At 49.7% G+C, this 14,631-nt stretch overlaps 1 protein-coding gene and 1 pseudogene across 3 annotated transcripts in view; both read right to left on the reverse strand.

The window, feature by feature from the left end:
- Cav3 (caveolin 3) overlaps window positions 1-14,631 on the reverse strand; it is a 91,703-nt gene that overhangs the window by 11,982 nt on the left and 65,090 nt on the right. For all 3 annotated transcript variants that reach the window (XM_004651481.2, XM_045133908.1, XM_045133909.1), the window contains one exon: window positions 2,253-2,382. In XM_004651481.2, coding sequence (XP_004651538.2) covers window positions 2,253-2,382 — 130 coding nt within the window. The remainder of the gene's footprint in view (window positions 1-2,252; window positions 2,383-14,631) is intronic.
- On the reverse strand, window positions 10,700-11,812 carry LOC101605468 (annotated as a pseudogene).

Raw genomic sequence — 14,631 nt, forward strand, 5'->3', positions numbered from 1 at the left:
GCCGTGGCTCAGCTCTCTGGTTGCTCAAGGCCTTGCTCAGCCCTGACCTGCCGCAGAGACCCGTGCTCAGGGACTGTGAGACACCCCTTCCCGCAGCGGGCCTCATCATTCTCATGCGCAGTTTCCCTGGCGGAGGAGAGCGGTTTTACTGCCGCTGCAGGGGGAGGCGGAGGCCCGGAGAACTTAGGTGAGATGTTCAGTGTCACTGCTTTAGGGAGAGGCTGGAGTAAGGCCAGGTCTGGTAAGGGCAAGCCCAGGGCCATGCCGCTAGACCACGGAGTGGAAGCCATGACTGACGGCATGCTGCATGTTCCCAGGGACTGACCATGGGGAAAACCGGCTTCCTCGGTGTCCCCGGCAGCCCATCGCCACACCACGGCGTAGCACCAGCAGGTCAGGAGGAAAGTCCCAGTGAAGGGAGAGGCTGGCTGCCCGCCTGGAGGAACCCAGGAAGGCTTCTTGGAGGAGGTGGTTTTGGGTACAGGCGCTGAGGTCCGACCGGTGTAGAGAGCAGGCAGGCCAAGACAAAGAGGTGTGTTTTGGTAAGGCTGGTACATGGAGTGCGCCAAGCTTGTGTGGGGCGAGGAGAGCCACGTGGAGGGAAGACTGTCTTCCTCTTGGGAGGAGCGCCCTCAAGGACCTCAGAACCAGCCATTGGCTGTGCTGTCAAATCCAGTGGCCTCAAGCTTCCAGCATTGGAACTGTGGCCGGTGCAGCTCAAGATTTCTAAATTCTGTGTCATCTAATTACATCAAATCAGGTGGGCAAGTTCACGATTGGTGGGAGGGCCTTTCGGAATGTTCTGAACACTGTGGGCACGTGAACCGATTTTCATCTTTAGATGTTATGAACTCTAAACACAGAGCATGTGTCTCAGAGGAAAACTTGGGGACAAAACTGAGATTCAACACACTGGAAGTTTGAAAGACCAGGTGGAAGTGTGCAGTGGCCACACACTGTTCTAGATGTGTTGGATGTTGAAATGATACTATTTCGGGTATGGTGGGTTCAATAAAAATATCATGACAACTCATTTTAGTTGCTAGAAAATTTAAAATTCTTTGCAGGTGGGAGCATGTTTGACTGCTTTCTGTTTACTTCTTCTGTCAGCTTAACATGACTCTTAAAAATAGTCTAATCTTATGGACTGTTTTTATTTTATTACATTATTTAGTTTTTAAATTTTTATTTATTTGACAGAGAGAGAGAGGGAGAGGACGAGAATGGGCATGCCAGGGCCTCCAGCCACTGCAAACAAACTCCAGATGCATGTGGCCCCTTGTACATCCGGCTAACATGGGTCCTGGGGTATTGAACCTGGGTCCTTTGGCTTTGTAGGCAAATGCCTTAACCACTAAGCCATCCCTCCAGCCCTGGACTGGTTTTTAAAGGTGACCATGTAAAACTAAACTTTCCTAATTAGCATGCAAAAATGCAATGTATAATAGATTATGCTGTGTACACTGTATAATAGTTGGTGAATGGCTGGTACAGTTTATATTTTTCAAGTCCACAGAGTGACAGTAGCTCACACTGTCCCTATAAAGTGTATGAAGCAGTCCAGGTCTAAGAATCTAAGTACTCATTTGAAGTAGGTTCAGAGGCCCCAGGCACCAGCTCCTCCAGGGACTGTCGAGGCTGGTGTCTGGGGACCCTGTTCTAAGGGAAACATTGTTTTCCTTAGACTGGACCTAAGTGTGTGGGCCCCAGGCAGTCATCAGGCAAGGTGTGGGGAGCACTCTCAAAGCTGGCACCTACCAGGAGTCTCAGCCTGCACTGGCCACCAGGCCTGAGGTGAGGCGGGAGCTGAGGTGAGGGCCTGTTCTGCCAGTGTTCTGTGGGGTCAGGTGCTAGGCACTGCTCTAGAGCAATGGGTGTTCCCTGGAGGGGTCACCAGCCGGGCCCAGAGCTGCCTTCAGAGATTAACCCTGAGCCCACTGTGGAGACCACAGAAATGCCCCTGGCACTGAAGAGTCCTACTTGGCACTGGTTCTGATTCTGTCTTGGTGAGTCCTCCTGGGCCCTGGGCCAGAGCATAGGGCAGGCACTCCAGAGTAATACGGGGGCCTTTTCTGTATGACTTGCCTCCTACCCCATCAACCCTTAGGTCTCAAGTGTCTAAATTTTGGCTCTTGCCTATGCCAAAGGCCTTTGCTACTGTTTGAGGAGCTCAGGAGAAGCCAGTACCAGGGTAACAAAGCTGAATATCAGCCTGGAGCAGAACCATGGCTCCCCATTGATCTGGCACCTACCTTCACGATGTCTTCGTTGATGTTCTTGGGGTCCCGGTTTACCAGGTCGATCTCCTTGCAGTGAATGTCCTTGCTGATCTGGGCCTCCAGGTCTGTGTGCTCTTCCGCCATCATGGTGGGCCTGGGGCACCTGCAGGAGGAGATCTGAGTCTTGAGGCCGGCCGGGCTGACAGTCCTTAGGGCAGAGAGACCAGCTCAGGGTCCCCAGGCTGGAGGCCCTGTGGGCTAAATAGGCCCCACCCAGCATGCCAGCAGACAGCTGTCCCACATACTTCAGCCAGCCTCTCTCGTTAAAGCCAATCGTGGCAGGCCTCCAAGCTAAAATTAAGACTGGGAGACAGAGCGCTCCTTAAAGGGGGCTGCACAGGCCCTGGGCCTCATGAGAGATGGCAGAGGCCTGGCATTCCCTCCCAGCTACCAGGGTCTGGCCCTGCTGGACCCTGAGGAGGCAGGCAAGATTCTCCCTTTGGAGCCCCTGGAATTGGCCACCACTACCTGTGCCCTGGCTTCTCTGGGCAGCAGCTGCCCAGAAAGGAGGTGGCAGTGGTCCCAGCCTTGCCTCCTGCTGGCCAGTTATGTGACCTTGGCACACTTCCCTTTTCTGGGCTACCATGTCCCCTACTGTGAATGGGGACACGATAATAAGAAGATAACAGCCATTAAGGTTCCTCCCACTCTGGAGGAGAAGCGGAGATGGGCTTGTGTGTGGGAACAGCTAAGGGTGGGAATGGGCTGGGGGAACTGGAACTGCTGTCCATGGCTGATTCTCCTTACAGGGTTAGCATCTGGCAGTGAGGGTTAGTCTTGGCTGTCAACTTAATTGGATGGAGAGAGACCGCTAGGAGGCGAGTGAAGCACACCTCAGGGTCTCTGTCAGTGTTTTGCTGGAGACAGCTCTGATCTCATGAATAGCTTAATCCATGGGGTGCGGGTGGACTCACAGTTTACATAGATTGTTGGGAGGCGTTGGAACTGTGGAATGTGAGGCCTCATTGTAAGAAAGGGTTACAGGGAATGTCTTTGAAGAGCATGTCTTACCTGGCCCCTTCCTGTCACTTCTCCCTGCTATTGTCCACAAGGTATAAGCTGCTTTGCTCTGCCATGGTGGACAGAAGCCTCTGAGGCCGGGAGCTAAAGCAAATCTTTCTTAGCTTAGGCTGTTTGGCTCAGGTACTTGATCATAGTGACGTAAAGGTGACTAACATGCTGGCCCTGCTATTTGGTTCTGGCCTGTGGTTGTTCTGGAGGGGGCCTTGACGGTGCGTGGCGTGGAGTGCGTCAGGGAGAGGACAGGGGATCCCAGGTAGAGTTGCTCCCTTCTGCTGCCTCCCATGTGCAAGCCTGTGCTGGCACTGAGTGTGGAGGGATATACTGACCTCTCTCTGCTCCCCTCGTCACCGCTTCCAGGAGGCCTGTGGGCCCAGTCCCACGAGCACCAGCCGCCACACCTCTCTGCAACACTTGCTAGGTTTACTTGGTCCCTTTTCTAACTGAGCCATCTCTGGAAGCATGAGCAGAAGCCAGGGGCCCAGGTCTGCACAACTGTTCATCCAGTTATCTCATCCCTTTGGGACTGAAAAGCTGGGTATAGAGTAGGAAGTAAAGTCTTGTTCCTGCCTCAAAGACCCCACCCGGCTTGTGGAGGGCAGTGGTGGTGCAGAATGATTAAGAGACAAGGAACTCTATTGGGAGTGGTAAGTGATTCAAACCAGAGAAGTCCACGAAAGGTGACTCTTTTCTGGAAGGCACTGTGGGAAGCTGACAAAGAGTCGGGTGTTGGAGGACAAGTCCACCGTACAAAACTTTTCAAATCAGAGTGGTGTGAACTGGTCTGCTGAGAAGCATGGAGTCTGGGGATGCAGGAGGTATAACCAGGCTCTGGCCCAGGCCTGATGATCCCCAGTGCAATGAAAAAGAGTACAGATTTTATCTAGAGTGTGGTGTGGTTGGAATATGAGGTGTCCCCTTAGAAGGCCCCTGTGTGGGTCTGGCCATGGCTAGCTGATGTCACTACTGGGAGGGGATTGGATTGTGAGGCACTGACTCCATCAGTGGGTTCATCCCCTGGTGAGTGGGCTGTTAAGAGGTGGTACTTCCTTGGGAGGAGTAGGTCGCTGAGGCATACTTTTGAAGGGTACGTCTTGTCTCCAGTCTCTCTCTGTCTCTCTGACTCTTCTCTCTCCCCCGGTCTCTCTGTCTGTCTCTTGGCCACCATGAGGTGGTCAGCTTTTCCTTGCCATGAAGTTCTGTTTCACTGTAGATCCAGAAGTGATGGAGACATGTGAAAATGGATTGAAGCCTCTGAAGCCATGAACCAAAACACACCCTTCTGTCCTGAACTGATCCTCACTGGTCCTTTGTCACAATAACAACATGACTATCTGTAGGTGTTGGGAAGTCACTGAAGCTGTCAAGATGGGGAGGGCTTTCCTCAGGCTATGTGTGAGGAAGGTCACTGCTATCAGAGCGGGGGCGGGGTGGGAGAAGTTTCAGACAGAAAGACTGGTCAGAAAGCCAAAGGCAATAGGGTTCTATCATAGTTGTAGCTGACTAATAATAGTAATAAGGGTGCTTGAACAGATAGACTTTTTTTTTCTTTCAATGCACATAGGTAGTTTAAAAACTGTTTTGTTGGCTCCATGATGCAGCTAGTCACTCACACTCCCATCTTTCTGTTCTGTTTTTCTCAACGCTACCTCATAGGCGTAAAACGGCTACCATCATCGCTTGGGTCATACATTGGTCTAGGCAAAAAGAAACAGCAAGGGGTCAAGGCAAGAAAAGGTGTCTTTCATCGGAGTCATCGACATTAGGAGTATCTCCCCTTAGGAATCCCACTCAGTAACTTCTGTTTATAGACCTCACTGGTGATCCCTTTTGGTAACAGAGGATGGGACTGTAGACTTTTAGCTGAGCACATGATCCGGTTCCTAAGGATAAATTGTAGGTGGCTAGAAGAGCTCTGTTGCTAAGCCTCTTAGTTACTAAGGTCCTCACCGCCTTTCCTGCCCATGTTCTTAGAACTCCCAGGCCCTAGGAAGGTCATCTCATTCTACAGAAAGATTAGGGGAAAGAGAGAATGGGTGGCTTGGAATCATGGGCACTATGAAATGAACCTAAGGCTGCCCACTGTGGCACTGGGGATATCTGGTGAAACGATGGTCCAATACAATGGAGTCGCCCCACCATGGGCTAAAACCTCTAAAACTGCTAGCCTAAATAAACCTTTACTCTTAATTTAATTTAATTTATGTTTATTTTTGAGGTAGGGTCGCACTCTAGCCCAGGCTGACTTGGAATTCACTATGTAGTCTCAGGGTGGCCTCTTCAACTCTTGCCAATCCTCCTACCTCTGCCTCCTGAGTGCTGGGATTACAGGTGTGCAGCACCATGCCCAACTCTTCCCCCCCACCTTTTTTTTTGAGGTAGGGTCTCACTCTAGCTCAGGCTGACCTGGGAGTCACTCTGTAGTCTCAGGGTGGCCTCGAACTCTTGGCGATCCTCCGACCTCTACCTCCCAAGTGCTAGGATTAAAGGCGTGCGCCACCACGCCCAGCTATTTTCCTCTTTAAGTTGATTACTTTGAGCATTTTGCCTCAGTAGTGGAAAGTTGGCTAGCATAAATGCAATGAGATGAAGATAATGAGGGCTCAGATTGTCTTTTCCGAGGTGACCACCTGCATGCTCTTCAAATGGGATGGACATCCTTTCTCCTAAACATGGATGTCCATCCTGTTTTAAGCCTGGGAAGGGGTTTGACTTTTAAAAAAGTATTTTACTTATTTATTTATTTGAGAGAGAGAGATGGGGGCGCAGGCAAATAGAGAGAGAGAATGGGCATGTCAGGGCCTCTAGCCCCTGCAAATGAACTTGAGACACATACACCACCTTGTGCATCTGGCTTCACATGGGTGCTGGGGAGTTGAACCTGGGCCCTTTGGCTTTGACAACAAATGCACTAACTGGTAAGCCATCTCTCCAGCTCAGGGGTTTGTATTTTAAGTCATATAGCTCAGTAGAAGTCACACTCTGAGACTTCTGAGTCTGGATTCAGCTTTCTTGCTCTCCTCTTTTGGGATTCTTGTCTGCACAGGTCACTGTTAGGCAAGAGAATGCACAAGGCTTTGGATGCACCTAGCCCCTAGTGTTCAAGCCACCCCTAGCATTTGTATATTGCAGCCAAAGCTTAAGACAGCATAGAAGAAAGTTGTTCTTGAAAGGCTTTCTAAGCTGGAGTCTGAATATTTGGATTTTAACATCACTGAGTTTTGGAGTACCACGTCCCACAGCCATAGTACCAAGCCGTGTGCAACCACAGCACCAGCTAAGACTTGCTAGGTGCCTGGCTCAGGGTTCAAACGCTCGTGTCAGCGGAAATTGTCTCAATGCCACGTGAAGGTCATCATCTCTATATGGTGCTCACATCTGAGGGCCAATGCTTGGGTTTCAGAAAAGATGCATGCCAAAGGATGGTTGGGGTCAGGGGACAGAGTGGAGACATAGGCAGAGGAATAAAAGCTGTCTTTTATTTTCGTATGACAACCCTAGATCCAAGGGTGGTGCTTGCTGGAAGGGCATGTAAGCCAAGGTTCCTTGTTTAACCACTCTGAACCGGGGTTGGCCAGTCTCCTCTCTATGCCCCATGCCCTTGCCTGTTGGACAGGAAAGTCCAGCCTGCCTGAATACCTCACAGGGAATTCTGTGCCTCACACTGGGTGGGAAAACCTCACATACACCAGAGGTCCCTGTCCCTGTGGAGACAATGCTAGGCAGACATGGTGATAGCTGAAGCCTTAAACCAACCCTGGCAACCTGTTTAACAGGGGAGCACAGGAAAGCAGGGAATGTCATTGTAGAGCCTGTGTGGTGTCTGCGGTTTTATGGAGCACTCTGCGTTCTTATTTGAAAGGGCACTTTGGCTTATCAGGAAAGAGGGAGAAAAATAATTGCAGAGGGACATGTAGGAAGACATAAATGGGAAGAGTGTGAAAGGAGGAGGCACTGAGAAAGTGGCCTAGTCTACCTTTCAAGGCAGGCAGTAAGATCCAGAAAGCTGTCAAACCCAGCCTCCAGGAGCCACAAGGACTCATTGCTCATATGAGAATCTCCAAGCCAGCAAGGCTGGAATGTTAGTAGAAAAGGAAATATTATTCTTCTAAGAGCTTTGGCCCTAGGCTTCTGTTGTGTTTCCTGCCTGGCTTTGGGGTCTGTGTTTAGAAGAGAAACTATAGCATGCTATAGTTTTCCATTACATAGATGAAGACACTGAGGCCCCATAAGACTTGATTGGTGGAGAGGAAAACTCAGGATTTGGAGATGGAAGAACTCTGATGTGCCTATGAGGTAGGTCTCTGGCCCCAAACTCATCAGTGTCACAACTACATGAGTATCGTCTCTTCCCATCCACACAGAAACAGGAAATATCCATCGCAGATTCCAAACGCAGACAATGCAATCTCTAGAACCATTAACATAAATATACCCTCTAGACTGGTGGAGGTGACTGTTCTCCTCAGCCCTGTGTGGGTCAGATCACACCAGCTCCTTGCCCAGGCTCCACCATTGAAGAGAATCATGGGGAAACTAGAACATGTCTAAAGAGGATCAGTGAAGTAGTGGTGCACAGGCTTGAAAACTATTGAGTGTGACAGAACAGCTTGAGGCAGGACAAGAGATGACTGGAGAGGAAGTGACTGGTCTATGAAGGCTTGTAGGATGCAATGTGTTCTGGAACTGTAAGTGGTAGGATTTGAGTTGACTTGGGCCAGTGCTGAAAAGCCCCCATCAGTGACAGCTGGGATGATCACCATTGAGGTACCAGGAAGAACTGCAACTCAGTTTTTCAGAGATGTAGCAGGCTGCATGGAAAAGGGGGAAACTGCCTTGGCCAGAGACCTGAAAGCCAAGGACTGAAGGGGTGCCCAGAGTAGGAAAAGCCAAGGCATGAATGGACTGTAGGGCCAGCTGATAAGCATTTATGGAGGACTGCCTTCATCACTTTGCAAGTCCAGGTGGCAACACAAATGCAGGGCCCTTGTTAGAGAACAGCACAGGACTGCGAGGTGGTGAGACCATACTGCATGTGGTATTAGCGTAGACCATACCTGACAGAAGCCACTTAAAGAAGGACAGGCTTATTTTGGCTCATGGTCTCAGAGGACATGGTCCATCCATCATGAAGGGGAAGGCTTGGTGGCAGGGGCGGGGAGCTTGTGGCTGGTAACATCGTGGCTGCAGGTGGAAAGAACTCTCGGTCAAAAGTGGGGCAGTGGCCAGAGCAGTGGCTTAGCAGTTATGGTACTTGCCTGTGAAGCCTAAGGACCTAGGTTGACCTCCCCAGGACCCACATAAGCCAGATGCGCATAGCAGTGTGTGCATCTGGAGTTCATTTTCAGTGGCTGGAGACCCTGATGCACCCATTCTATCCCCCCTCTGTCTCCATCTTTCTCATATATAAATAATAAATAAATATATATTTTAAAGTGGGACAAACCATAACCCTCAAGGCCAGCCCTCTAAAGGTATATGTCAACCTGCTAGACCCTATGTCCCAAAGGTTCTACAACTTCCCAAAACAGCACTACCTGCCTGGGACCAAATGCTCCAACACACCAGTCAGTAGAGGCCATTTTATGTCCCAAGACATCTTTTGTACACATGGCGTGTGGATCTCACACCTCCGAAGCATGCCCTGGTGAGGTGTGGTACTCTCTGCACAATGGCAGAGGGAAGTGAGGCAGTTTGGAGGGAGAAATATCCTTGAGCCTGTGGGGGTCTGGATCTTTTTTATCTTTTCCCTAAGGAAGTCCTCACAGCCTCCACCTTACTAGAGGCCAGAAACATAAAGGGGAGTCTGTTTTTCCTTACCTCTTTCTTTCCTAGAAGAGTAAACTGAAAAGGGTTATTCCCTTCTGGAGGAGTGTGAGATTACTCCCTTTCATGGAAATCTCGCAGGTGCCTGGACACCTGAGATGGGGCAGGACTGACCAGCACAGCCCTCATCCAGTAAATTACCAAAAAGATCTCCCACCAGACACCAGATAGGCTTTCCCATTTCCAGAGACAATCTCCCACCTTACTGCAGGAGCTCTGCCTCTTTTCTTCTTTTAAATGCTATGATAAAATCTTCTAAACTTCATCTTTATGGTCTGTGGATTTCATTTGTCAAAATTCATTAAGACAAGAGCCTGGACACCACTTTCTCAGGAAGAGTTTTGTGTGGTGTTTTCATCTGGCACCCCAGCCCTGAGGTACAGCCTAACCAAGAACTGAGGAAAGCTTAGTCATAGCCGGGCGTGGTGGCACACGCCTTTAATCCCAGCACCTGGGAGTCAGAGGTAGAGTTTGAGGCTACCCTGAGACTATATAGTGAATTCCAGGTCAGCATGAGCTAGAGTGAGACCCTACCTTGAAAAGTCAAAAATAGAAAAAAAAAAACAAAAAACCTCAGTCACTCTCAAAGACACCCTGAGTTCCCATATAAGGAACAGCCATGTGTCACACAATCAGACATAGGGACCTGATTGTCTCCCAGTGACATTTTATTTGATCCCCAAATAAGACCTGGGTTCAGGGACTGACATTTACAGAGTTGTGTAGACTTCTGAGCTGAGCTAACGGGAGCCACTTCTGGCCCTACAGTCTCAACCGTGTCTGGCTGGTGTAGACACCATGTTTGAGTCATCCCAGGCTTGCTCTAGGCTATGGCTTGAGGATGGTCTGTCTCCTGTAAACTCTTGCTGAAGTTCTGTCTCCTCTGTGGTTATGGGGAGGGTGGGAGCTTTGTCTAACATTGGTGTCCAGAAAAGGGGAATTTCGTAGGAGCTTGGGACTAAATAAGGTTTTCTCAGCCCTTGTAACCCAGTCATGGTGGCTTTGTAAGAAGAGGGAGAGAGACCAGGGCCTAATATACATGTCGCTCCCTGTTGCTCTCCATGTGATACCCTGCACCATGGTGCATTGCGCCAGCATGAAGGCTGTTGTAGTTACCATCTCATTGCTGGGACAGAACACCTGACCAAGGGCAGCTGACAGGAGGAAAGTATTTATTTTGGCTCATAGTCTCGAGAGGAAACTTCATGATGGCAGGGGGAAGCATGGCATGGGCAGCAGTGGGACATCACCTCTGCCACAGCAGGTGGACAACAGCAGCAGGAGAGTGAGCCAATTTCTCACACAATGGAGCTGACTATGACACCCCCAAGTCTGCCCTAAACAACTCATGACCTCCAGCAAAGCTCCACCTCCCAGCTCGCCACAACCTGGGGCCCAAGCATTCAAGAAACATGTGGTTATGGGAAGCATCTGGTTCAAGCCACCACACAGGCCGTCATCAGATACAGCCCCTCTTTGTGGACTTCAAGAACCCTGAGCCAAAACAAAGCTTTTTTTTTTTGTACTTTCACTACAAAATAATTTATTACAACACAAGCATTAGCACAAGACTTCTATGTACAAGCCCAAAGCACTCCGGACCACCCAGCTAGGGGACTCTTCTTCCCCCTTGCCTTTCAGACCTCTTCTATCAGATCTTTTAGATACTGGATCTCGTTGGCCAGAGAATCTGCCTTCTCTTTCAGAGCTTCTTTCTTTTCTTCCAGCTCTTTACACTCCGCAGTAAGGGCCTCCTGCTCTGCCCTCTTTTTCTGGCGGTACCTAGTGGCTGCAGTCTTATTTTGCTCCATTTTTTAAGTTTCTTATCCAACTTTTCAACCTTGATTTTTGCAGCCATCTCCCCAGGAGGATCATAAGGTTTGGGACGGGTAGACCCGCGGGGAACACTTGGAGAAGGCACACTACTTGGAAATCCCCCAGAGGTAGAGGGACTGTGCTGGGGAGAGCCAGGGTAGGACTCAGGCTCATACAGATGCCACTGTCATTATCTGAGGGGGTGTCTTCCTCCTCTACGCACTGAGGGGTGATGGAAATGTAAACCGCGGTGTCAAGCTTCCTGTCTCCTTCAGAAATACCAACTTCACTGCCTAGTTCTAAACTAAAGGAATGATCTGGAGTGGAAGACAGGACCCCTGGAGAAAAGGAAAGAGGTTGCAAGAAGGTAAAGGGAGTAACCTGGTCGACTTTTGTTGAACTTTCTGGGAGATGGACAATTGGGTTCACTGTCTGGGGAGGCTCCTTATCAGTCTCTTGGATTGGGAGGGGGGCAAATAGATCACATGTGTCATCAAAAGTATCCAAAAGCTCATCTGGCATGGTTTCCAAGTCACCCATATGAAACAGGGCATCAAAATCAAACTCCTTCAGATCCATTTTCTCCAACATCCAATCTGTCCCCGGGAAGGGATCCTACTTGCCGGTGTCTGAGGCACTGACCAACCCACCCACAGCCAGCCATTCGGAGGTGCCCGCCTTAGCCTTGTCGCCGGAGAACCCATGAGGTTTGAAGTGCTTGGCCACCTCCAGGTAGTCGTCTAAGAGACCTAAGCTTTCTTCAGCCCCCAAACCCGACGGGTCGAAGGGGGACATCAAGTCCCCCGCCTACACCTCGCTGCTCAGGAAGCTCATCTCGGTCATGTTGCGGGGCTTTGTTGGAATCGAGGAATGTGCTTACTTCGAAGGTGTCTTTGTCGCTGCTGCTGGATGTCGTGAAAAGCGCCATGGCTTAAGCCGGCGGGGGTTGCCGCTGCAGAGCCTGGTGCTGCCGCCGCCGCTGCAAAGGCCGATGCTGCCGCGGGCGCTGCGGCCTCTAATAGCCATGGTGGCCGCACACCCTGCCGGCGGGAGGGAGGAGGGACAAAAGCTGACGGCGGGCACTACATGGGTTGGCGGGAGGAGCAGAAATGGCCCAAAACAAAGCTTTTTATCTCTCAGTTGTTCCAACTCAGAGACTCACTGTGAGAAACATGCCATCAAGAAGCACTGGGCATGAGCTGCTGGCTGGTGGGAGGGCTGCGTATGTCTCAGTTTGCAGGAGCTTAGCATAAAATGATAAAGAGATGTGGACTCCAACCTGGCAGATTCCAGGGCTGCTGGACAAAAAGACAAGGGGGCAAAATAACACAGGGGCCCTGGCACACTGAGTTTGGAAGGAAACCCTTGAGTACATGCTGGCATGACTCTTGCCCCGGGGACCTCAGGGATTTTAGTTTGTTGTGGAGCAGGGGATTAAATCCAGATGCCCCTGCAGGGTAAGTAAGTGCTCTACCATTGAGCTATATCATCAGCCTTCTTTTCATTTAAAACGATTTATTTTTTGAAATAGGATCTTTCTATAGCCCAGATAGGTGCCCTGAATAACTATGGGTACAGTCCTGTGCCATCAGGCCCCACTTGTGGAGAGTGAGATGAACTCTTGAACATCTCCAGATCTTCAAAGAGGACACTGAGGTTCCAGTGAGCCACTGGGCAGCTTCAGTCCCTCAGCTTTGGGTATTAGCTTCTTGGGCCTCTCTGGGAGTGGGGGGGGGGAGCAAAAAGAGGCAGTGTGAGAGGGTCATTACTTCATAGGGTTCCTCCTGCTTCTTCCCCTTGGCTATGTGAAGAAAGGGGTTACCTAGGGGCAGTGTCTTAGGCTTGAATAGTGTCCCCTGGAAAGATGTGAATACCTTATCCCTAATACCTGTGAAAGTAACCTTATTTGAAAATAGGGATTTTGCTGTTTACTGAGTAAAGAACAGGTCATTAGGGTAAGTTCTGATCTAAAATGACTGGCATTCCTTTTTTGTTTGTTTGTTTATTTTGTTTTTTCAAGGTAGGGTTTTCCTCTAGCCCAGGCTGACCTGGAATTCACTATGAAGTCTCAGGGTGGCCTTGGACTCATGGTGATCCTCCTACTTCTGCCTCCCAAGTGCTGGAATTAAAGGTGTGCGCCACCACACCTGGCTAGGCATTCTTATAAAAAGGGGACATTGTACACAAGCAGACATCCACTGGGGACTGCTACCTGAGGAATTAGTTTTGTCACCATAAGCCAAGCACCTTCAGGGCCCACATGACCCTGGCTACATTCTGGCTCCGACTTCTACCTCCACAGCTATGACAGGCTAATGTCTGTGGTTAGAGGTACACAGGTGGTGCGTGGCACTTTGCTTGGTAGCAAGAACAGCTAATAGATGGCAAAGGGCATGAACTCCGTGTGGGTTCTCTGATGTTCTTGAAATCATAATTACAATAATTACAATTTGATTTTCAAATAACACATTAGGGTTCTGTAGCTCATGCATCCTATAGTCAAGTTGTTAAAGGCCAGCCTTGCTTTGGGGCTCTAGGGAATATTTTTCCCCACTACTTCCAGCTTCTAGAAGCCTCCTGCACTCCTTTCATTGTCATCATGCACCCTCTGGTTTTGGATCTGGCTCAGTGGCTATGACTCAGGTTCTGCCTTCCCTCTCTCTTTCCTGTGCCTACCAGCCCCCAGGGGCTTCTGGGCTTCTTGACCATTGACTTATGAGCGCTTGGTTTCTTCCATCCCATTGTTGCTGGCTATGATAGGTTCTTGGGACCTTTTCAGGGTGGCCTTCCCAGACAGTGCTGGCCCCATTGAGCACAGCCTGCTGACCAACCAAAAGGTATATGACCCCAACTTTTCCCCTCTCTTTTCTTCTACATGGTTATAAGTAGATGAAAGGCCATGGGACTTTGTGCAAGGAGAGGTGGGCTGTGGAGACAGGGAAGTTGGAGTACAGTTGGGTGGGGTGTTGGGTAGCTCAACTGGAAAGGGAAGAATCCTTCTGGTCTTGAGGGCTTGGGCTTTTCAAATAGCCTGAGACAATCTTGACCTTGATCCTTAGTCCTGTCATCTGTAAAATAAGAATGATAGCAGAATGGAGTGAGGTTTATGCCAGGTTCATAAACAGCCCTCAAGGCAAGGAACTGAAGCAGGACAGGTGGACAAAACATCGGCCTTGGTGACTGTTATTCTCTCTCTCTCTTTATATATATTTTAAAATATAATATATTTTATATATATTTATATATATATATATATGAGAGAGAGCAAGAGCAAGAGTGAGAGACAATTGGCATGCAGGGCCTGCAGCCATTGCAATCAAACTCCAGATGTGTGTGCCACCTTGTGTGCATGTATGACCTTACACATGTATCGCCTTGTGTATCTGACTTACATGGGATCTGGGGAGTCAAGAATGGGTCCCTAGGCTTCACAGACAAGCTCCTTAGTTGCTAAGCTATCTCTCCAGCTCCTCTTTCTCTCTTTTGAAAGACCGAGGACCAAGAAACATACTCCTGTTCTTTGACCTGAGGAAAACTGACAGAGAGGGCTTAGTCTCAGGGTGGGGAGCAAGAACAAATGATGGGGGCTATGGAAACATGCCCCACTGACTTAGAGAGGTATGGAATATGTGGACTTGGGGATAGACATGGATGGGCTCAACCTGAGGAGGGGAAAATTGGTGAATTCCAG

This window comes from Jaculus jaculus, chromosome 14 (genome assembly GCF_020740685.1).
Source record: "Jaculus jaculus isolate mJacJac1 chromosome 14, mJacJac1.mat.Y.cur, whole genome shotgun sequence".
Classification (NCBI taxonomy): Eukaryota; Metazoa; Chordata; class Mammalia; order Rodentia; family Dipodidae; genus Jaculus; species Jaculus jaculus.